At 42.5% G+C, this 25,077-nt stretch overlaps 1 protein-coding gene across 1 annotated transcript; it reads left to right on the top strand.

Annotated features, from left to right (window-relative positions):
- The first annotated feature begins 15 nt into the window (after window positions 1-15).
- Window positions 16-22,781, top strand: LOC109864629 (CCR4-NOT transcription complex subunit 6-like). Its single transcript, XM_020452486.2, has 12 exons — window positions 16-231; window positions 1,174-1,298; window positions 1,608-1,794; window positions 2,021-2,106; window positions 2,219-2,323; window positions 2,404-2,472; window positions 2,682-2,839; window positions 2,993-3,147; window positions 3,984-4,138; window positions 14,935-15,168; window positions 15,846-16,054; window positions 16,954-22,781. The coding sequence occupies exons 2-12, from the start codon at window positions 1,187-1,189 to the stop codon at window positions 17,188-17,190; spliced, it is 1,707 nt and encodes a 568-aa protein (XP_020308075.1). The 5' UTR covers window positions 16-231; window positions 1,174-1,186; the 3' UTR covers window positions 17,191-22,781.
- Window positions 22,782-25,077: the final 2,296 nt, after the last annotated feature.

Here is a 25,077-nt window from a genome sequence, read left to right as displayed (position 1 = left end):
TGTCACATTGTTCCATCTGCGCCGAAGCCTTCCTGATTCAACCGCAGATGGTGCGGTCCATCCAAGAGCTAACCAATAGCACCAAGCGTTGTTATCACACAGAGAGAAAAAAAACCTGACAGTCGCCATGATGCTTGTTTGTTCCTTGTGATACAGCAGCGGAAACGAGAAAGTAGAAACAAAAGAGAGCACACACTCGTCCTCGCGATACAGATTGGTATGCGTTTGCAGGTAAAATCAACACAAGCGACGAGTTGCTTTGGGTGAAACAGATCCACAACTCAATTGTTTTCAATTATTGCTGCATATGTGTTTCATAAAGTGCTACTTCTGCATATATGAAGTCGGACAGGTTCGGAAAATGTAGATACCTAGCTTAGCTAGCCAACATTAGCTTTCAGCGGTGATTTCCATTAGGAATAGCCAGCATAGTTACGCTAGCTAGTTAGCCATAAGTGAACTAGTTAGTTGCTACTCTGTCAGCCTAGCGTGTTATGGTCAGTTACATCTAGAATAATATGCAACCGTTAATATCTTCTCAATTCATTGGTTAGGTAACTATATCAGCTAACTATAATTCTCAAGAAGTTATTTTGTAGTGGACGACCGTTCGTTGGCTAATTTGCTAGTTAGCCCCTAACAGTAGCTAAAATTCTCAGCTATCGAGCTAAGTCCATTTTTCCTGACCCGATCCGGGCTCAACGAGCCACCCAATTGTCTAACTAGCCGGCCAGTTTGTGTTCTAACTATTTAGTGGTGGTCAGTGCTCTGTGTGGCCTGTTGTGTAGAACTAACGGTAGTTGGCTGGTTAACTAGATTACCGAGCTGTTGCAATGAGTATTATAAGTTCAACTTGATTGATTTCCCTCGCTGCTAAGTTGTAAAGCAATGCGTTCTCGTTGAACCGGATTTATTTCAGCAATTAGTATCAGCAGCCAGCCAATAATATGGCCACATCTTTGAGCCTCATTTCCAGAAGTTGTCAGAATCAAGCGAAGCCCTCTTGAAAAGTTACGTTCCTCTTTGCATGTTTGTAAAGTACCTAGAAAGCTGCTAGTGAACAGTCACTTTCAAAATGTCCGTTTTGTGCAATGGATATCTAATTGCGTTTGACATGCATGTTATCAGTGGATAGATATAATGTTTCTATTACTAAAAAAAGCTTTTCCCCAGTGTTACAGCAGGAATGCCGAAGGAAAAATATGAACCGCCAGACCCCAGGCGGATGTACACTATCATGTCAACTGAGGAGGCAGCCAATGGAAAGAAGTCTTACTGGGCTGAGCTGGAAATCACAGGTGAGCATTGCAGGGGGGTGGCCCAGAAGCTGTGGAGGGGTGCTCTTCTCATATTAGGACTTAGCAAGTGAGGATGCTTTCGTCTAGGCCAGTTTATCAACCATTTTTTTCCAGTCACCAGCATTCTAGCGCTTAGAGGATAAGGTCCTCTGTTTTATAAGCATGTATATTGGGTTTGACCGGCAAGTCTAGCATGATTGTTTACTCAGGTTTGTTTCTATCCAATACATATCTGCTTTGAATGAAAAGCCACCACAGAGACATGACTCAACTGTGTGTTTATCTACCCCTCCACATCTCGCTCTCCAGGTAATGTCAGGAGCCTGAGCCCATCTCTGTGGACTCTGACCCACCTCACTGCCCTACATATCGCTGACAACTGTCTGTCACGCATCCCACCTGACATTGCCAAACTACACAACCTGTTGTACCTGGATCTGTCGTCCAATAAGATCAGGAGCCTGCCGGCAGAGCTCGGCCACATGGTCTCTCTCAGGTGAGCCGCTGGGAACCGCACTTCCCAGTATTCACTTTGTTCTAAACTTGTCACTAGTTGGTGCCTGAGAATAACCGTTGCCTGTTGGGCTCACAGAGCATTTACTTTTTCCTGTATAGATCACTGGTCAATGTGTTAATTGTTTATGGGAAAGTTGAGGAAGGGGCTGTATTGTCACAGGGGCTTGTCTCTGACACTTGCGTTTCCCTGTGTCCGTCCTCAACAGGGAGCTGCTTTTAAATAACAACCAATTGCGGGTTCTGCCTTTCGAATTGGGGAAACTGTTTCAGTTACAAACACTGGGGTTGAAAGGTGAGTGTGGCTTATCGTCTTGGTAACCATTCCATCCTGGAGACCCCATTGTAGATCCCGTTGCATTTTTCAAAATGTCATTCAACGTTGTCTTTGTTCCTGCTCCTATCAGGAAATCCACTTGCACAAGAAATCATGAGCCTGTACCAGGAGCATGATGGCACGAGGAAACTGCTGAACTACCTGTTGGACAATCTGGCAGGTTCAATCAAATGCAGTAAGTCACCCTCTGTCTCTCACATAATGTTTTAGCAAAAATTACTAATGGCTAACGTGGACAACTCCTCCTGTCCCCAGCCCCCACAGAGCAGCCCCCGTCCCGGTCGTGGATCGCACTCCAGGAGCCGGACCAGACGAGACCTTCTGGTGAGAGACCAGCAGACAGTCCCTGTACACACGCACACACACATGGGATGTTTTCCTAAAGAAGTTAAATCCGCTTAGTGTTTTGTTTCCTTGCCACAATACTAATGAGTATCGCGGTACTGTTATATTCCCTGGCCTAAGCCTAAAATAAGAATGCACTGAATAAGGTTCTACATCCTACGTCTCTCCCTCCCTGTCCTCCCTCTCAGCGTTGTTCTCAGTGATGTGCTACAATGTGCTCTGTGATAAGTACGCCACGCGCCAGCTCTATGGCTACTGCCCTTCCTGGGCCCTCAACTGGGAGTACAGGAAGAAGTCCATCATGCAGGAGATCATGAACTGCAACGCTGATATCATCAACCTACAGGTATGTGGGTAAACCTAGACCCAGTGTTAAACAACTCCTGTCGCAGTCATTTTGGTTTCTCTCTGGCAAGTCATTGATCAGTGAACCTGATTTCCCTGGTACATTAAGTCATCTGTCCACTTTAATGTATGGATTTTGATTTATTTTCTACAGGAAGTGGAGACGGAGCAGTACTACCAGTATTTCCTGCCAGAGCTGAAGGAGCAGGGCTACGAGGGCTTCTTCAGCCCAAAGTCTCGAGCCAGAACCATGCATGAGTCAGACCGCAAACATGTGGACGGGTGCGCAGTTTTCTACAGGACAGAAAAGTGAGTGCACCGGAGGAGCACTGTCAATGCTTTCTTTTCTTCTCCACACAATGCTCAATGACACACTAGCTAAGTTCCCATCCAAATGGTGACAGATTTTCAAGTAAATATTCTAAAATGGGCATAAAACCAATATGCACAATTTCCCACCAGTGGTGTTTCCATCAACTCACCTGTTGCTAATAAAAGGCTGCATGATGACGTAAAAAAACAATTTTGCAGTTATGTTCCCACGTACCGAGAACAAAAAAACCAGGTTAAATGTATCTCTACTGGTGGTTTTGTAACAAACTGTTGTGGTGATATAAATATAGCAAACTTGACCAATCTGGTTTTGGCGCATGCTCTCTCGACAACAGTTTGCTGATAAAGTGGATAGCTTACGTGGATGAGCAAGATAATTTTATTTTATATTTGGCAGCCAATTACCGATCATGTCACCAGCGTTCGAATAGCCTACCCTAGATATTTAGCCTATTGGAGATTTGCATGATGCACTTAAACGCCATGTGAAGTTTATCCTAATTGATTTCATCTGCCTAATAAACTTAATGCTTTTCAGCTTTCTGGTGGTAGGTGTTTCTGCCACCATATCTCACATAATGAATTTGAAAAACACAAAGTTCCCACCATGTCAAACGAACAAATTGTCAGTTGACAATTCTAAAATTGTACTGACGTTTCCGGTTTCCATCAGCCCTGTTGTGAATTTAATTTTTTAATGCGTCAGGTAATTCATCCGCATGAAATGGTTGGATGGAAACTTGGTTACTTATCACATCTTACTTCATTTGTTTCTCTACCCGTCTCTCTTCCCCCTTGCCTTCTTCCCTCAGGTTCGGTGTGGTGCAGAAACACACGGTAGAGTTTAACCAGCTGGCCATGGCTAACTCTGAAGGCTCTGAGGCCATGCTCAACAGGGTTATGACCAAGGACAACATCGGAGTGGCCGTACTGCTAGAGGTCCGCAAGGAAATGATGGAGGAATCCTGTGAGTGTTATGTTCCTTTTCAAACCATAGACCCTACAACTAGTTATGGCCCTCTCCCTTTTCTCACCCTAGACCAGTGATGGGGCAACTTTTGATGGGGGTGTGGGCCACAAATAAATCTGAAGTCATCATGAGGGGCCGCAGTGACAAGTGGGACTTCGTACCCACATCATACCCATACATGCAGTCAGAGCCAGCCCTAGCCTTTTGGGGCCCTTAAGTTAACTTTTGTTGTGGGGGGGGGCCCACCTTGCTAGCTAGCAAAACATTTTAGCGGCCCCTGTCCTGACAGTGGAGGACAAACGTTTTGGAGTTCATTTCGGGCAGTTCTACACATTTTGTCATGGGGTGGAGAGAAATGTTTGCAGTGATATGAGTGACTTAACTAAATCAATGTGGGCCCCCTGGTCAGTAATTTGACGATGATTACAAGTTTAGATGGCTGCCTAAAGTAATTTACCAATCTAAAAAAAAAAATCTGACATTGAGTGACTGACATAACAAGAGGATCTGCTGCTGCACAACCAAATTTCAAAATTGCACCTTGTTTTCTACTATTCTAACTCCCAACATTAGGTTGAGACCCCGACTGAGTTCCAAAAAATGGAGCTATATACATGCATACAGTACCAGTTAAAAGTTTGGAAACCTACTCATTCAAGGGTTTTTATTTGTACTATTTTCTACATTGTAGAATAATAGTGACGACAACACTTTGACACATGGAATCATGGAATAAACATAGAATCATGTAGTAACCAAAAAAGTTTCAAAATATATTTTACATTTGAGGTTCTTCAAAGTAGCCACCCTTTGCCTTGATGACAGCTTTGCACACTGTTGGCATTCTCTCAACCAGCATCACGAGGAATGCTTTTCCAACAGACTTGAAGGAATTCCTGCATATGCTGAGTACTTGTTGGCTGCTTTTCCTTCACTCTGCGGTACAACTCATCCCAAACCATCTCAATTGGGTTGAGGTCGGGTGATTGTGGAGGCCAGGTCAAATAGTAAAAATAAAGAAACCCTTGAAAGAGTAGGTGTGTGTAATATAATCACAACCATTTTGATTAGTTAAAGTTCATATAAGGAAATCATTCAACTGAAATAAATAGCAGAGTATGTGAGCGAGTTTCCCGAATATGACTGGAGTGAGATTTCCGAAGGCTCGAGCGTCGACCTTCTTGCCCGCTCCAGTAACGCTCACTTCACGAGCAAGAGGCATGCCCCCCCTCAGCATGCGTTTGTAGTCTACTTGTGCTCCTAATAACCGATTGCTTTAGCTACTGTCATGGAGTTGGCTAAATATTTTCATAAATAAACTGACAAAACGCTAAATCAAGGTGACTTACAAAGGTGAGGAGGGAGAGCGGTGATGTAGTGTCCACTTATGTGTAAGGCTTGGATGACACCTGCTGGTATGGTACTAAACTGTTAAGTTACAGACCAGATAACATTGTTCTACATGTGGGATATGGAAGTTGTTACGCACTGGCTATATGAAACATCCACAACTAAAGAATCATTGTGGAGTATGAAAAGACACGTATCCCAAAAGTTTGATGGTGTACTTACTATGTGCACATGCTAAAATAAAGGTGGGTAGATAAATGTCATTGTATCAAAGTATTTATAATAAGAAAATCAGATCTCAAACTTTTTGTTACATTATCAATACAATGGGCCATAATTAGGTTTTTGCCCAATAAACCTGGCATATTCCCACGTTCAAGGAGCTTTCTGTTTTGATTAAGTTATTTGGCCTAAAAACCTTTTGGGTCTACCTAATAGAAAAATACAAACTGCCTGGCAAGAGTGGCCAAAAGGGTGTTTAGCATCCCCAGTGGCTCTAAGTGTGGAGAGGATATTCTCCACTGCTGGCCGGCTCTCGCATGACCCTGAAGCCACAGGCTGGCCAAGCTCGTAATTCTAAAATTGAATTAAAGGCACTAATAAGTCATTTAATTTCATTTGTATTTAATTCTAAAGTAAGTCAAAGCCTGTGTGATTTACAGACCTATGACTTCATACAAAAAAAAATGTTTAAATGCTGTGTGGTTCATGTCCCTACCTTAATTGAAATGATATAGCCTAAATTCATTTTAATTCCTCCTTAGGCTCCCTTTCTGGCACCTGACCTTTTTAAAGTTTATATACTGTTTAATGACATGTAGCCTTTTTGAAATTGTTAGTGTCTTATGTTCACCTTTTCATGGATATTCTTACTGTTCATTAAAATCTATATGGTATAGTTTAAAACATTAAACAGTTGGTAGGTCCAGGTAGTCATACAAATATATTGGTTTTGGTCAAATCCTTATTTTAATGGTGTGAATTTGGGAGCAGGATAGTTTTTTTCTGGAGGCCTGGAGCGTTTTTTTTAGCAAAGCGTAGGAAAGGACATGGAGCGCCTTGAGCGGCCAACTGCTGAACTTGACTCACATAATCTGCTGGGCAGGGGTGCAAGCATGGGGAGGCATAGACCCACCCACTTTGAAGTCAGGCCCAGCTAATCAGCATGTTTTTCCCCACAGAAGGGCTTTAATACATACATAAATATTATTGAGCACCCCTTCCCCTTCAGTCGATCCTGCAGGTGAAGAAGCTAGGTGTGGAGGTCCTGGGCTTGAATGATTACACGTGGTCTGCGGTTTTGAGGCTGGTTGGACGTACTGCCAAATTCTCTAAAATTACTTTGGGGGTGGCTTATGGTAGAGAAATTAACATTAAATTCTCTGCCAAAGCTCTGGTGGACATTCCTGCAGTCAGCATGCCAATTCCACGCTCCATGAACTTGAGACATGTGGCATTGTGACAAAACTGTTTATTTTAGTGGCCTTTTATTGTCCCCCGCACAAGGTGCAACTGTGTAATGATCATGCCGTTTAATCTGCTTCTTGACATACCACACCTGTCAGGTGGCTGGTTTATCTTGGTAAAGGAGAACTGCTCACTAACAGGAATGTGAACAGATTTGTTCATAACATTTTGAGAGAAAAAGCTTTTTGTGCGTATTGATCATTTCTGCTGTCTTTTATTTTAGCCCATGAAACATGGGACCAACACAAGTTTCTATTTTAATTTTTTAAATGCATGGGCCTACAAAAGGGGGTTGCCCGTCGCTGCTGTAAATCCTAGACCTTGCTATGACACTCCCATTCAGGCTCAACATATACAGTGCCTTGCGAAAGTATTCGGCCCCCTTGAACTTTGCGACCTTTTGCCACATTTCAGGCTTCAAACATAAAGATGTAAAACTGTATTTTTTTGTGAAGAATCAACAAGTGGGACACAATCATGAAGTGGAACGACATTTATTGGATATTTCAAACTTTTTTAACAAATCAAAAACGGAAAAATTGGGCGTGCAAAATTATTCAGCCCCCTTAAGTTAATACTTTGTAGCGCCACCTTTGCTGCGATTACAGCTGTAAGTCGCTTGGGGTATGTCTCTATCAGTTTTGCACATCGAGAGACTGAAATGTTTTCCCATTCCTCCTTGCAAAACAGCTCGAGCTCAGTGAGGTTGTATGGAGAGCATTTGTGAACAGCAGTTTTCAGTTCTTTCCACAGATTCTCGATTGGATTCCGGTCTGGACTTTGACTTGGCCATTCTAACACCTGGATATGTTTTATTTTTGAACCATTCCATTGTAGATTTTGCTTTATGTTTTGGATCATTGTCTTGTTGGAAGACAAATCTCCGTCCCAGTCTCAGGTGTTTTGCAGACTCATCAGGTTTTCTTCCAGAATGGTCCTGTATTTGGCCCTGCTGAAGAAAAGCAGGCCCAAACCATGAACCAATTTTGCACGCCCAATTTTTCAGTTTTTGATTTGTTAAAAAAGTTTGAAATATCCAATAAATGTCGTTCCACTTCATGATTGTGTCCCACTTGTTGTTGATTCTTCACAAAAAAATACAGTTTTATATCTTTGTTTGAAGCCTGAAATGTGGCAAAAGGTCGCAAAGTTCAAGGGGGCCGAATACTTTCGCAAGGCACTGTATTTTATTAGGATCGTAATTAGCTGTTGTGAAAGCAGCAGCTACACTTCCTAGGGTCAACATAAAACATGGCATGATGCATAACAATAATAACAATGTATGTAGCTTACGGACAGAGCTACATACATTTTAAAAGCAGCGCACACAGCCTATATATCGATACATACACACTAAATATCTAGATATCTATGTTAAAGTAAACACGTTTTGGAAATGCATAACGCCATCTAACGTTATCAAATAATGTTACCGGTATAAGCAGTTCTTAGCCAGCCAGCTAAACTTGGTTATTTTAGCCTGCTTGCTAGCCAACCACCACAGTCAACATATATCTAAGTATTAAGCTAGAGAACAACTAGTCAAGCACTGGCAGGAACCCACAGAACACAACAAAAAGCCAGCAGATATAATGTAGAGAGAGCGGAGACTTACCGATTGACTGCTGAGTTGGCCACCAAAGTTAAGGGCCAAGGAAGGCCTTCAGCGGGAGAGGTCGATTCACTGGCCGAGGGAGTCCGCTTTTCCAATAGTGATATAGTGAGGTAAATCCATATTGAATTTACCCAGTTTATCGCCATCGCTGCTGATACTTACGACGTTACCTGTAGGTTTGTAGAAAATGGCGGTTGAAGGCTTCAGTCACGCTCTGCACAGTACCTGGTTTGTCAGTCTCATTCAGAATTCTACCTTCCACTGGTTATACTAAGCCATCAAAGTCGTACAGTAGATGTGTGCACGGTTCCCATACTCCAATCTGCTTGCTTCAACCAGACAAACCGGTCCCACTTCAAATGAGTAGTAACCCCATCCTTGTGGGTTTTAGTGTACTGGCTACGGACAGCAGAAGACCACTACAATGCTCACTCGCTCGACTACCACTTCCAATGCACAGGAAAGGAGATGCAGTTTTTTTGCATTAATTTATGTTTTTTACTTTGGATGTACATAGAAGCTCACCAGCGCCAATACTTGGTTTGGAGTGTAATTGCATGTTACATGCTAGCCATGCTAACGTTAGCCAGCTGGAACTACCTAGGTAGCACTGGTTCTCCATATGATGTTGATAAATGGTGCCGTGTGTGGGTGTGTAGTTCCGAACATAAGTTAATAAATATGTAAAAATGCTAAAACATAACTGTGTAGTTAGTTGTAGTTACGATCTGGTTACCTATAGTTAAGACTTTGACCACAGTTTGAGTAAAAACTCATGCTTCCTACCATCTTCGAAGTTTTTATGTTACGGTCCCCACAACACGAAATACTTAAATACGTGTCATTTTGTGGCTTCAAAGCCTCTCATTGGCCAATGTATATAGCGTCAGCGATCCAGAGTTTATATACATATACTTCCGGTCAAAAGTTTGGTCACATAGAAATGTCCTTGTTTTTGAAAGAAATTGTAAGGACAGTTAAACTTGTGCTGATTTAAAGAAGCAATAAAACTGTCCTCCTTTAGACTAGTTAAGTATCTGGAGCATTAGCATTTGGGTTCGATTTACAGGATAAAAATGGCCAGAAACTAAGACCTTTCTTCTGAAACTCGTCAGTCTATTCTTCTTCTGGGAAATGAAGGCTATTCCATGCGAGAAATGACCAAGAAACTGAAGATCTCATACAACGCTGTGCACTACTCCCTTCACAGAGCAAACTTGCCCTAACCAGAATAGAAAGAGGAGTGGGAGTCCGCGGTGCACACCTGAGCAAGAGGACAAGTACATTAGTGTCTAGTTTGAGAAACACACGCCTCACAAGACCTCAACTGACAGCTTCATTAAATAGTACCTGCAAAACACCAGTCTCAACGTCAACAGTGAAGAGGCGACTCCAGGCTCCAGGAGTTGCAAAGAAAAAGCCATATCCCAGACTGGCCAATAAAATAAAATAAAGATTAAGTTGGGCAAAAGAACAGACACTGGACAGAGGAACGGCATCCCTGTGTTGCCTCTCAATGCTGACGCTCCAGATACTGGACACATTTGATTTTCTTTCAAAAACAAGGAAATTTCTATGTGACCCCACATTTTCAATGGTAGTGTAATTCATTTCAATTTATGATACAGCATTTGCTGGTAGATACTAAGGCAACAGTGGGTATGAAGTCCTGGTTACGTCTTCGAACAATTAAATCATGCTCTGAGAGAATACAATTTTTCTAAAGACTTTCCCAATTTCAAATGTTGACTGCAAAGTAGATCTAACTGGCAGAATTGTATCATGACGATTTGTCTATTAGGTCAGCATTTGTGTTGCAGACTCTGCCATCACATACATGTTGCTGTTCATTGTGTAGTAAGCTACAGAAACACAAAGCCAAACAGCGATCTCTCAGTAGGTGGCAATTGAATTAAAGGGCAACTACACCCTCCCCAAAGGTCTCCCGATGTGGTTTAAGCATTGTTGTGGACATCCATTGGGAAAATGTTTCTTAAGTTTTTTATATATATTTTATAAAAACTAGGGGAACCTGGAAAATCAAAACTGGGGAAAACAGTATTTCGGAAAAGATTAAACTGATTTCATAGGGCCCTACAACTGTAGACTGACTGCTTAAAACCGTTAAAAAAAATAACACTTTTTTTGAGGTTGTTGGACAACATTTACGCAATCACTGTAAATATATTGTCAAGTTAAAATGTTATTGTGTATGCTAGTGATGTACCGATATTACATTTTTGGCCGATATCATATATTTTCCTTGCCCCAAGAAAACTGATACCGAAAACAGATATTTACCATTTTTGCGGCCTTTTTAAGCATTCTAGTACCATTTTTAAATAGTTAGACCGCTGCGTCTGTGTGTGTTAAGGCACTGCATCGCCGTGCAAGAGGCCTGGTTCGAATCCAGGCTGTATCACATTCGGCCGTGATTGGGAGTCCCATAGGGCGGTGCACAATTGGCCCAGAGTTGTCATGGTTTGGCTAGGTTGGCCGTCATTGTAATTAAGTTTGTTCTTAACTGACTTGCCTAGTTAAAGGTTACACGCGCACACACACACACACACACTAATAAGTTATTTTGTTGGCATTTACAGTTTTATTTTTTATTTATTTTTTATTTCACCTTTACTTAACCAGGTAAGCCAGTTGAGAACAAGTTCTCATTTACAACTGTGACCTGGCCAAGATAAAGGAAACCAGTGCGATTTAAAAACACAGTTACACAAACAAACGTACAGTCAATAACACAAAATAATTGTAAAATCTTGTAGTCAAATGGATCAGAGGTGAACATAATTCAAATTTAGCATTAATACTGGAGTGACAGATGTGCAGATGTGCAAGGAGAGATACTGGGGTGCAAGAGGGTAAGTAATAATATGGGGATGAGGTAGTCGGGTGTGCTATTTACAGATTGGCTGTGTACAGTGATCGGTAAGCTGCTCAGACAGCTGATGCTTCAAGTTAGTGAGGGAGATATGTCTCTAGTTTCTGTGATTTTTGCAATTAGTTCAAGTCATTTGCCAGCAGAGAACTGGAAAGAAAGGCGGCCAAAGGGAGTTTTGGCTTTCGTAACTGACTGTGTATATTGGTATATAAGTTGCGGGGGCTATTCGATGCTAATGCAGAACACCACAGGGTGTCTTTGTGCTGGTCAAGGGAAGTCAAGTCTGTGGTGAACCAAGGGCTATATCTGTTCTTAGTTCTACATTTTTTTTGAATGGATCATGCTTATTTAAGATGGGAGAGGAAAGCACTTTTATAGCGCAACCAGGCTCCCTCTACTGACGGGATGAGGGGAGTATCCTTCCAGGATACCTGGGCCAGGTTGATTAGAAAGGCCTGCTCGCTGAAGTGTTTTAGGGAGCGTTTGACAGTTAGGAGGGGTGGTCATTTGACTGCAGGCAATGAGGCGGTGATCGCTGAGATCCTGGTTGAAGACAGCAGAGGGGTATTTAGAGGGCAGGTTGGTCAGGATGATATCTAAGAGTGTGTCCATGGTTACGGATTTAGGTTTGTGCCTGGTAGGTTAGAGCGAGATGGCCGGCGATCAATTCATATATGGTGTCCAGGGCACAACTGGGGGTCTATAACAAGCAGCAGCTTCTGGAAAGGGAGATTTTTAAAAGTAGAAGCTCAAATTGTTTGGGCACAGACCTGGATAGTAAGCCTGCAGAGTTCTGTCAATCTCTACAGTATATTGCAACTCCGCCCCCTTTGGTAGTTCCACCTTGTCAGGAAATGTAATCGTTAGGGATGGACATTTCAGGATTATTGGTGGCCTTCCTAAGCCTGGATTCAGACACGGCTAGGACCTCCAGGTTGGCGGAGTGAGCTAAAGCAGTGAATAAAACAAACTTTTAGGGAGGAGGCTTCTAATGTTAACATGCATGATACCAATGCTTTTACGGTTACAGAAGTCAACAAATGAGAGCACCTGGGGAATGGGAGTGATGCCGGGGGCTGCAGTGCCTGGGTTAACATATGCCCCCATTACCAGTAAAACATAATCAAAACTGATTTATTTCACTTACTTGCTGTGCTGTTTGTTCAGTCGTTTCATTCTCAACCAGGATTTCATAATGTCAAGCAGTGAAGTTTCAGCTCTGTCTGTGGCCTCTCTTCCTCGGTGCGCACTGTCACTGTGTCAGTTAACATCTTGTCTAGCTGTGTGTGTAACATTTCATGTAACCCTGTTTGTCTGCGTCAAAGTAGCGGTCCTTGTCCATAGCATCGAGCATGGTGACTACACAGTAAAGAGAGAGTGCCACCGAATCGCTTTGTTGAGCATGTGTTTCAATGCCATGACAGAGGGTGTCTCTTGTGCTGCAGGCACAGTTGATGAGCTTATTTCTCCAGTCAGTTGTTTGAATGGAGCTTAGCTAGTGTGTTCATGTTTCAAACATGTTCTCAAATGCCATTGAAATGGCAGCAGCGGTATGACAACCAGCACATTCATGAGCCTGCAATACAACTTTCCTCAGTTACGAAATCCTAGACCTACTGTGCTGTCAGACTCCGCATGCCCATGGGGCTGATATCGCTGGTCCAAATGTCAGTTGTGAAGCTAATAGCAATGCTTATAAAACCTTTTTTTTTATAGCAGTGACGCTATTAATGTGTTACTCCGGTAGGGCAACATCTGAAAAGTAGCGTACTTGGTAGTGTGTACCGGTGCTCAACCAGTAGGCGAAAGCCAACGTCACCCACGACAGAGAACAGTTAATGGTCAAGGGCAATGAATTCCATTATCTTGGCATTAATGGGTTTTGCCTTTGAGTTGTCTCACTGAAATTCAAATTTAACTGAATGTCAAGCCCTGACATTTGTCACCCTAGCCCCTGCACCTGGCTCTTTGTCTGGTTCTTACTCATTTGGTATTCGTAGAACTGAAAGGACGTGAGTTTTGTAATATGGTGGGTGAATTATTTGGCGCATATCCACATGGCTTAGAAATGGTCTCTCCCAGTCGGTTTTCAAGGGTGTACCACAGGGACTTATCTTCATCTCACTTTAAATTTAGAACTTCAAAAGGGGAGAGGCTGTTGCTGCACTATTCTGGCTTGTGTCCCATGGCTGTGCTCTGCCTTTTTTAAAGGGCAATTAGCCTTTGCTACATCAATTTTTGGACTGAAGGAAAAAGGAATGATGTATTCCTCAAGAATCAATGGGTACATGAGCTTAGTTCAACTGTTGTATCCCATCAGAAGCCAAAATAAAAACACCATGTGAAGTGTTGGTCCCATGTTTAATGCGCTGAAATAAAAAATGCCAGAAGTGTTTCCATACTCTCAAAAAGCTTATTTCTCAAATGTTGTGCACACATCTGTTAAGCTAATCCATCCACCTGACAGATGTGGCATAATCTGATTAAACAGCATGATCATTACACATTGCAGCATGATCATTGCACATTGTACTGGGAACAATAAAAGGCCACTCTATAATGTGCAGTTTGGTCACACAACACAATGCCACATATGTCTAAAGATTGGAGGGAGCATGCAATTGGCATGCAGAATGCAGTAGTGTCTCCCAGAGCTGTTGTCAGAAAATGTAATGTTCATTTCTCCACCATAAGCCGCACCAAACGTTGTTTTAGATTTTGGCAGCATGTTCAACCGGCCTCACAACCGCCGACCCATGTGTATGGCGTGTGGGCAAGCGGTTTTCTGATATCAAAGTTGGGAACAGAGTGCCCAGTGGTGGTGGGGTTATGGTATGGGCAAGCATAAGCTATGGACAATGAACACACTGTGCATTTCAAATTGCCATCGACAAAATGCAAGAGATACCGTAACGAGATCCTGAGGCCCATTGTTGTGTCGTTCATCCACTCATCACCTCATGTTTCACCATTATAATGCACGGCCCCATGTCGCAAGGATCTGTACACAATTCCTGGAGGCAAAACATTTCCCAGTTCTTCCATGGCCTGCATACTCAACAGATGTATCACACATTGAGCATATTTGGGATGTTCTGGGTCAACGTGTACAAGTTTCCACCAATATCCAGCAACTTTGCACATCCATTGAAGAGTGGGATAACAGGCCACAATCAACAGCCTGATCAAATTGTCGCACTGCATGTTGCATTTTATATTTTTGTTCAATGTATTGTCAACAAAGTAGATATTATAAGGAAAACTATAGCCTCAACATGGTTAAACTATAATATTGATATCATGGATGGCAGTACTTGCATCCATGGCTCTGTTTTTGATGATTTTAAAGACCATGTTCCGTAAAAAAAAAAATCTTCCAAAACAGTGTTGGTGACATTCTTTGTTTCTACGGCTTATTGACCATTTTAAAGTAACCCCAACACATGTATTTTTCTCTCTTCTCTCCAGCGGGGAAGTCTCTGCACGGCATGGAGAAACAGCTCCTCTTGGTGGCTAACGCCCACATGCACTGGGACCCGGAGTACTCCGACGTCAAGCTGGTCCAGACCATGATGTTCCTGTCTGAGGTGAAGAACATTGTGGACAAGGCCACTCGCAGCCTTAAACTCTCCTCTGTCTCTGGGGAGACCAATGGCATCCCTCTTGTTCTCTGTGCCGACCTCAACTCTCTACCAGACTCTGGTGAGTGGCTGGGTTAGAAGATGTTAGGTTCTAATTCTGAGTAAAAACTCACCGGAAACTGTGAAAGCTCAAACCAAGTTTATTCTTCCCATTGAGTCAATACAGACATGTTTACAATAGTTGTGATATAGCAACCCCACTTTGGGTGGAGTCTCCTCCTTCTTGCTAAACATCGTATCTTTATTGCTAGGCAGGAATGAACTTCTTTCTCCCTTAAACTGACCTGACTTCGACCTCTTCATCACTAATCCGTGGCTCTCTCCCCCTATCAATGCTGCCACGATATTGTTTTTCCTGCACTCAGCACATTTCAAGCTTAATTGCGTACACCGTATACCTTCCTCCTACAGATAACCATTAACTTCTGATGTAGACCCTCTAAACCTAAGCACTCTATTTCAATAGGATACCTAATAATCAACCCTATCCCAAGTTTAGGACTTAGTACCCAGAATCCATCAAAGGGAAAGGTATAATCGATAAATATAGTGATGGGCCCACTAGCTGCCTGCTTGGCTTGGTGATGGTTACTTTGAATGAAGGAATTAACAGACACTTGTGGGTTGTTCCATTGGGAAAACATTTTGCCATGGAAAAGTAACTGTACAAGTTTAGGTCGTATATTCCCCTTTACTGAACAGGACTCATGTAAACCCCTACCGTCCCCCTCTCTCCAGGCGTGGTGGAGTACCTGAGTCAGGGTGGCGTGGACTGCACCCACAAGGACTTCAAGGAGCTTCGCTACCTTGATAGCCTCACCAACTTCAACTGCAATGGCAAGAACGGCAACTCCACGTCCAACTCCAGGATCACCCACGGCTTCAAGCTGAAGAGCGCCTACGAGGACAGCCTGATGCCTTACACCAACTACACCTTTGACTTCAAGGTGAGGGAGCCACACAGGCAGACCCGAAGCAATGTCTCTGACACCGCCTTTTGACAGTGCTACAGATTGCTTTTTGTTCTTGTCCATGATTTATCAGGAAATCCTATTTTTCCCGACATTGAAATTGACCCATGGTCTTTTCTGCAGCATTACACCTGCTTTGCAAAGGTTTCATGTACTCTGACGTTTTGTCCACTGTGTCTAATTGTTAGGCATGTTCTCTTCCTCAGTCATCAGCTTTTCCGTTACCCGGAAATTTTACTTTTGTACTGATTTTAAAATAAATGTCTCTAACTTACATTTAGCAATGCACGGAAGTTGTTTCAGGTTGTTTGTCTTTCAAACGCATCATCTCTCTACTCTTCCTGTCTGCAGACTTGCAGTATTTTATAACTAATACTGGCCCACAAAGTTTCTCGCACCAGTGAATCTGCGACTGACTGTTTGCATGCAGGGGAGAAGTATTCAGTTATTGATCAATATTTTTGCTAATTTACAGAAATATCATACAGGTCCACCAAGGAAGTTGAGTAGTTGGCTTAGAAATGCTAAAACATTTGCAAAGCTAGCTAGATAGCTACTGTACAAAGGAATGGATCTCAGATAAGTGGAAAGAGACATTGACACTAAAATGGAGGATATTGCCAACCAGATGACAAAGGAAGATGTGCCTTGTGCAAGGAGCCAACGCTCACTTTGTAGGGTATCATTCCTGCTTGTTTAGCTCAATCATTGCAGTCAATTTGGCAGTCGGCACTGGGCATTCCTTAAAAAGCAGTATCCTGCTGTAACAACATTCAACCCGTTTTTTATTTAATGGCCGATTTGCCCTCCTGATTAAAATCTGTTTTGTGAACACTCACTCATCCCCCTCTCTCTCTGTCTCGCTCTCTCCTCAGGGTGTGATTGACTACATCTTCTACTCCAAGCCTCAGATCAATGTGCTCGGCATCCTGGGTCCCCTGGACTCCAACTGGCTCCATGAGAACAATATCAGCGGCTGCCCGCACCCCCACATCCCCTCTGACCACTTCTCCCTGTTCGCCCAGCTGGAGCTGCTGCTGCCCAGCACTCTGCCCCAGGGCCAGGCCAACAACCAGGTCAACGGCATCCACCTGCCTGGAGGACGCAGGTAGTGGTGAGACAACCCCACTCCAGGGACTGTATGCTATAGCAGTGTGCAGCCTCTAGCCCTCCAGCTCTTCTCTCGTTGTCACTTGGAGGAAAGAAGATGAGACGGAATACACAACCAACCTGTAACATAAGAATCAGCCGTACAGTGAGGTCTGGCCAACAGGGATTTCTGTTATATATTTTTTATTTTCCTCATTGTCGTTTTCCATTTTGTTTTCATTTAGTAAATGTCAATCCTGTTTGTTGTGTTTTGGATCACCCCCCCCCGGTCATTCATTCGATTATATCACCGTATCCCCTCTGGCCCCCGTATAGATATTTAGAGCTTTAGCAATATCACCTGACTCTTGTTGTCTTTGACATGACCTGTGCAGTCTTGAACAATGGCACAAGAAATACCTTGTATCACTCTCTGTGGACACCCTTCAAAAGGCAAGGAGAGAAAGGACACCACTTCTAAAGCTTGCAGCTGATAGTCTGTCCTATACCAATCTCAAACCAGCAAAAATGGCAGAAACAGACATGTCTAATGTCTCAGCCAAGGCTAAGAGTGGGCCTTGTCTTTTCTCTCCCCACTGAGATCAATGTGACGGTATATCTATCTATCATATAAGGCATAACATGGTGTGCCACTCCTCCTTTCTGTGCTATAGGGCCAATCTCTCTGTGGGTCCAAAATTGTGGTGCTCACCGGGTGCTTTGTGGTGCTCACCAGTCCACTACTATTGAGTAATAGAACCTAGTCAGTTGTCTCCCTCTCCAAGTGGTGCAATAGGAACTAACCCCACTGGTGCATGTAGACTGTCACTGCTGAGAGGCAATTCCATGGTAACTGACACTGACTCTGATTTGTAACTTTAAAATGTATGTTAAACAAAAACCAATGATTGCAAAGTTAAACAAACATACAACTCTATGCACAAGGGCTACTTTTGAACAATTTCCACTGAATTTGACAAAAACTCATTTAATTGGATCAGTGCAGGTGCATAGTTTGGTAACAGAATGACAGTTTGTGCCATCGTTCTGTAACCAACTTTTCATCTGCACTGTTCATCAAGTAAATGTTTTTGTTCAGTCTTCTGTGGGAATTGTTGAAAGTAGTCCTTGTGCATGGAGAGGGTTTGTTTGACATATGTTTTTAAAGTGAAAAATCTGGGTCTCTGTTCCTGTGGAAATGCCTCGCTGTGTTTTTAGATGTTGATGATTATTATCCTTTTAGGAAAGGATGACCGCAACCACCAAATACACTTGTCTGGACCTGTTGTATGGAAGCAAGTAAGCTCTAGTTAGCGAAGGCTTGTTGGCATGCCGGTCAGGCATAGTGCTAAAAAAATATCTGTTTCCTCTGGATTGGAACAGATTTGAATGATTTTAAGTAGTTGAATAACATGTAATTAGTGGCCAGCTCCCATCCCCTTTTGCACACTGTTTTTCCTCTGCATGTGTACGTGACAGAGTCATTGTTAATATGACTTCATTTGGACCAGGGATGTGCAACTCCAGTCCTTGGGTGCCGGAGTTGTGTCTCACTTTTTCACCAGCTCTAGCCAACACAGCTGATTTTAAACTAATTGGGTTTTAAACTATCACGATTTGTTGATTATAAGAGTTGGGTCTGGGGCAAAATTGTGACTGCAATCAGGCCACCCGAGGACTGGAGTTGCCCATTCCTGATTTGGACCATATACCACCTTTTGTAATGGGGTAGGGGATTTTGGCTGAGGGGCAATGCAACGGAGGAAATTCTCAACTGAACATTTTTCAGATTTGTTACTTTTTAAAGAGGGAGGGCAATAGCTGATGTACAGGAGTTTAAACCAGCAATCTTCTCACTGTCACACACGTGGACATACGCAGAGATCTTGTAGCACTGTCTCTTGAGGCCAGTAGTGATTTTTTTTTTTTTTTCCCTCAGCCATAAATTCCGTACTCTACAGCAGTGGGTTTTTTTTCACAAGTGTTTGTACAGAATATAAATCTAGATTGTCTTTACACGATTGTATATGAGTCACAAAAGACCTGTTTTCTGGCAGGGTTTTTTTTGTACTATGAGTAAATTATGATCCAATTTGAAGAAGAAGAAAAAGACAGGATTGTATTGTAAACTATGGCAATTTTTTTTTATCCAGTAAATGTTAAGATGAAATTGAAATGACCAGCTTGTACAAAAGACGTAAGGGGTTGTTCCAGGCGTTCGCTGCCACTACTTTGCACTCCTGCTCTAGTTTAACTGTTTCTATGCGTCTGTATTGCTTGTTTTCCTGTTATGATTTGAGAACATGTGTCTCAGATTGTAAATAGATCTACTGACTAAATGATGATGCATCTTCAAATCCATTCTATTAACAAGCCATTGGTCCATACTGCTGCCAGCCAGCCTGCCACCAACCGACCCATTCATCCACTCACAGTTCAGACAAAAGTAAGGTTAGGTCTCCAATAACACCCAATTCACTATAGTGCACTAATTTTGGCCAGTCCCGTGTAGCTCTGTTCAAAAGTGCACTATATAGGAAATAGGTTGTCATTTCAGATTGACCCTAAGAGCGGAAAAAAAAAATATTTTTTTATTTTTGCATCACGCACATCCAGTATCCCACAATTGGCGTTGTACAACCGGAACGTTGTGCCTCACCGTAGCCGTTTTGTTGTCTTGCACTACTTCTAATCGGCCAACTCCGGGAACAACCTCTTCTCCCATTTTATTTTTTAAATACTGTCCAGACATTTGATGTCCTTTGGGGTTTTTGTTATCGTTTTGTATTTTCTTTCTTTTTTTGTTTGAGCTGTGACAATGTTATGTGTATATACTCCTTGTTGAGCGATCTAGTAATCCGGTATGGAATATTTGTCAAGCTTTAGTTTTTTTTCACCGGGGCAAAGTGAAGACCTCTTCTGGAACCCCCTTACTTCCAGAATGTTTTGCACCCTCCGTGTACTTTAGCTCAGCTCTTAGAACCCCTTGATAGTCCCTTGTCACCATAGTCACCTAGCCTGTCTTGCCCCTCCACCGCCGAATTCTGAATCTAGAAAAGCATGTTCCCCTATACCTGGCCCTATGTCCAACCCCCCTTTTTTAACCCCACTACTGAAGCCCCTGTGCGGTTCCATCTCCTCTGCCGTACCATCTGTGAGGAACTGACCCGTCTCCCCATCTGTCAGGTGGCCCAGACAGACGCTCTCTATCTCTGTTTTGTTACCATCGGGACTGAAATATGTCTGTGACTGACTATATATTGTAACTGTCACATTTTAAACAGGAAATGGAATGATCAGGCTCCCCCCCCCCCCTTTCCCACATTTATTATTGAATACATTTGTCACCTTTTTAAAGTAAATATGATTCTTTCGCCATTGTGCTAAAGTTAGAATTTTATGAATTTTTACAGAGGGGAAAGGTTGAAATGGGAAATATAAATGTAGTCCTAGTTCAAAAGCTTTTTTTCTGTCCTTACCCCCCCCCCCCCCCCCTTGATATATTTTATTTGTTTTGAACAGAAGCAAATGTCCACTTTGATACCCCTGAATTGCTGGTAGTATTGTAGTAGATTTAAAGACTTAGCTTTTTTTGTAAAGTGTGAATAAAAGATGTATCTCTTGTTTCCTTCCTAAAACTTTGAATTGTGTTGTGTATATCCTATGATTGCTACACTTTCATTTTTACCCATTGCTTTTCCATACCTTACCCCACCTTTCCATCAACCAAATGATTATATTTTTTTGGTAGAAATTATAGTCATCATTAAAACATTAACTTGGTCAACTTTGGGTCGCTGTAAAAAATTGACGCAGAATGATTATCGAATCAAGATTCCTAAGCGGAGTAGTTTAACTCCAAACGTGAATATTTACACTTTCTGTATTTGGGATGTCACTTAGGCTAGCAGATGTATACTATTGTCTTAGGCCAGGATAGCCTTGTCTTATTAGCCGATTCAGTTCTAGACGGCACTATTGTTGACTGGTGTGAAACCAACATGAATGTAAAACGAAGCAGAAACGTATTTATACTACAAAGCAGGATCAATGAGTTAGCCAGTTAACTTTTGATTAACAACCAGAAATAACTCGATTTTCTGGTTCATTTAAAGATGCAATCAAACTTTGGTGTAATTTCACCAAGTAGTTTCGAGTGGTTCTCACGATCCAAAAGTGGCCCCAGTTTTGTGTACTTAAGTCATCCATTTCATATGTTGCAGTTCGTGTGGTATGTAACGAATCCAGTTCATACTATGTTATGAATTTGTGCTTAAGATCCTGCTGTGCATCCCCTCTGCTTTTTAGTCTGGTCCTGTGGTGATTTTGAGTACTATTTGGTCCTTGCCACTGTTCTTGTGCTTCATAGTGGCTAAACGGAGTAGTTACTCTGGTCCCCTCCTGGCCCTCACTTTGAACCCCCCCCCCCCCCCCCCCCAATCTATGATTGGCTCAAGGAGGGAGAATCGCACTGCTTGACGTGTCACCATTCACTTCAGTTAGTTAGTGATCCCTGTTGAACTCGGTTTACTTTTGCATTGTGCTTCTGTTTTCTCCGTTGTATTATAGGACTTGCTCTGACTGCGCTCCCTGTCAAGGTGCACACTGAAGCTGCTTTCTGGGTCCAAGTGTAGAGCACCCTCTAACCTTAACGCGTGTCAAACTCATTCTGACTGCTGGTTTTTGCTCTTCCCTTGTAATTGATTAAATGAAGGTCCCTAAATGGTAAGGATCTCTCCTCACCTGGTTGTCTAGGTCTTAATGGAAAGGGAAAAACCAGCAGACACTAGGCCCTTCGTGGAATGATTTTGACGCCCCTGTTCTATACAGTACATGCATCCAAAGACCACTGTCATGACTTGGCTCTTTGCCTTTTCCAACAGCCTTTTTATACATGTTTTTACAACCATAACAGTAATTTGTCAAAGGATTTTGGCTTGCAACAGTGCATCTTATTTCAGACCGGTCATTTCCATTCCCCAGAAACTTGGCAGTATTACCCTCAGTCATTAAGAAAATGTTTTTGAAAATATTTTTTTTTGGGGGGGGAAGCTAACTTATCCACTACTTTATGTATATTTTTTTTCAGCCACCCATTTTTCCGCTGCTTTCCCTGTAAGACCGAGTGCAATTACAGCAGATTCCACCTCCACTAACAATCACCTCATTCACTCATCTCTCACTCATCTCTCTCTCCTGCCTCCATGTCTCCATCTTGTATAGGCCTCACCCTCCCCCCTGCTGATAGTGATAGACAATCCTGATCATCAAATGATCTGTAGCCAGCTGAGTACATGCTATATTGATGTGTCACTGTATTGTACATACACAGGACCAACTGCTTGTTTACCATTCACGGAATACCAGCAAAAACACTTGCACAACATTCAAAGAATGTTCATCAACAGAGAATAAAATGAAGGCAGCTGTTTTTAAAATTATACAAACTGTTAAACTGAATGGTAAACAAGGCTTTTTCAGTTTTCTTCTTAAGCCGTCTTCGTGGTTTGTCTTTGGACTAGTTTTCTGTTTAACACCCTTTGGCTTGTTTTCTTCAGTCCTACCTATATATTTTCCTACTTCTGGTTGAAAATAAATTCTATATCTGTTTCAATCGGTCTCCTCTGATTCTTTGCAGTGGAACTTGAATAATATTGTTGTCCCTGTGTCCTGCCTGCTTTTTCACAGTATTTGGAGTATGTTTAATGTAATCACAAACATGTTTGTGTTTAAATAAATACAAAATCTAGCCTTGCGAACCTGAGGTTCATTGGAAGTAATCAGTGAGATTTGATCTGTTATCCAGATATATTTATCTACCTGTATTTTATTAGTTATTTATTACTTTACAGGTAAAAGACAGACTCTGTGGCTGAAGGTTATTGCAGCCTGATGTCCCAGCATGGTTTGAAGACCACTAAGTAGGTAAGTATTATCATTGTTATGACCACAAGGTGGCACTATAAGATCAAACACCGTTGTGCTTAGCAAATAAGTGTCCTGTGATTTTTGATCACTGTCTGACACCTGTGGAACATTTACATGTTATAGGGGTGTTCATTGAACATATACACTGTACAAAACATTAAGAACACCTGCTCGTTCCATGACCTCAACCAGGGGTTGTCACTCATTTGACGGAGGGCTGAGTTTGTGCAGTTTTTAGTTTTTTCCTTTCAATTAAGACCTAGGCAACCAGGGGAGGGGAGGGGAGATCCTTTAACTAATTCATCAATTGAGTACAAGGGTGGAGCGAAAACTCAGCCCTCCGTGGATTGAGTTTGACATTTGACCTAGACTGACCAGTTAAATCCAGGTGAAAGCTATGATCCCTTATTGATGTCACCTGTTAAATCCACTTCCGACAGTCTAGATAAAGGGGAGGAAACATGTTTAAGAAGGATTTTTAAGCCTTGAGACATGGGTTGTGTATGTGTGCTGTTCATAGGGTGAATGGGCAAGACAAAAAATGTAAGTGCCTTGGAATGGGGTATGGTAGTAGGTGCCAGGCGCGCCGGCTTGAGTGTGTCAAGAACTGCAACACGGCTGAGTTTTTCACGCTCAACAGTTCCTCGTGTGGATCAAGAATGGTCCACCACCCAAAGGACATCCAGCTAACTTGACAACTGTGAGAAGCATTGGCGTCAACATGGGCCAGCGTCCCTATGGAACGCTTTCGACACCTTGTAGAGTCCATGCCCTGGCAAATTGAGGCTGTTCTGAGGGCATAAGGGTGTGCAACTTAATATTAGAAAGGTGTTCCTAATTTTTTATACACTCAGTGTATAATATTTGTAGTGCTGTAAAATCAAACCTTCTGAGGGTGTTGAGCATATTACTTAGTCACAGTGTGTCTGCTGGGTGAAAAAGGGACATTTATGGCTGAGGTAGGGCAGGTGTGTGCTTTATTAAATTAGACTTGGTTAGGGTCCAACGACCGCAGACACCTTAGAATCAAAAACAGACTGAGTAGAGCTCGCCTCACATCCAGAACAAACCCTGAAGAGGTGGTTATTGATGTGGTGATTATTGATGAGGTGCTTAAAAACCTCTTAAGGATCTGACCCTTTTTCAGGACCTGAAGCAAGGATGTGCATATTCTTGATACCATTTGAAAGGAAACACTGAAGTTTGTGGAAATGTGAAATTAATGTAGGAGAATATAACACATTAGATCTGGTAAAAGATAATACAAATACACTGCTCAAAAAATAAAGGGAACACTAAAATAACACATCCTAGATCAGAATGAATGAAATATTCTTATTAAATACTTTTTTCTTGACATAGTTGAATGTGCTGACAACAAAATCACAAAAATTATCCATGGAAATCAAATGTATCAACCCATGGAGGTCTGGATTTGAAGTCGCACTCAAAATTAAAGTGGAAAACCACACTACAGGCTGATCCAACTTTGATGTAATGTCCTTAAAACAAGTCAAAATGAGGCTCAGTAGTGTGTGTGGCCTCCACGTGCCTGTATGACCTCCCTACAACGCCTGGGCATGCTCCTGATGAGGTGGTGGATGGTCTCCTGAGGGATCTTCTCCCAGACCTGGACTAAAGCATCCGCCAACTCCTGGACAGTCTGTGGTGCAACGTGGTGTTGGTGGATGGAGCGAGACATGATGTCCCAGATGTGCTCAATTGGATTCAGGTCTGGGGAATGGGCGGGCCAGTCCATAGCATCAATGCCTTCCTCTTGCAGGAACTGCTGAAACACTCCAGCCACATGAGGTCTAGCATTGTCTTGCATTAGGAGGAACCCAGGGCCAACCGCACCAGCCTATGGTCTCACAAGGGGTCTGAGGATCTCATCTCGGTACCTAATGGCAGTCAGGCTACCTCTGGCGAGCACATGGAGGGCTGTGCGGCCCCCCAAAGAAATTCCACCCCACACCATGACT

This window comes from Oncorhynchus kisutch, linkage group LG19 (assembly GCF_002021735.2).
Source record: "Oncorhynchus kisutch isolate 150728-3 linkage group LG19, Okis_V2, whole genome shotgun sequence".
Lineage (NCBI taxonomy): Eukaryota > Metazoa > Chordata > Actinopteri > Salmoniformes > Salmonidae > Oncorhynchus > Oncorhynchus kisutch.
Note: the sequence above shows the minus strand (reverse complement) of the source record. Positions and strands in the feature narration are given on the sequence as shown.

What these genes read in the sequence shown, in the direction of transcription:
- LOC109864629 (XM_020452486.2), top strand. Translation starts at nt 1,187, where the DNA reads ATGCCGAAGGAAAAATATGAACCGCCAGACCCCAGGCGGATGTACACT. An exon ending in ACAAACACTGGGGTTGAAAG is followed by an intron (nt 2,107 to 2,218) that starts GTGAGTGTGGCT and finishes TGCTCCTATCAG; the next exon opens with GAAATCCACTTGCACAAGAA. An exon ending in ACTACACCTTTGACTTCAAG is followed by an intron (nt 16,055 to 16,953) that starts GTGAGGGAGCCA and finishes CTCTCTCCTCAG; the next exon opens with GGTGTGATTGACTACATCTT.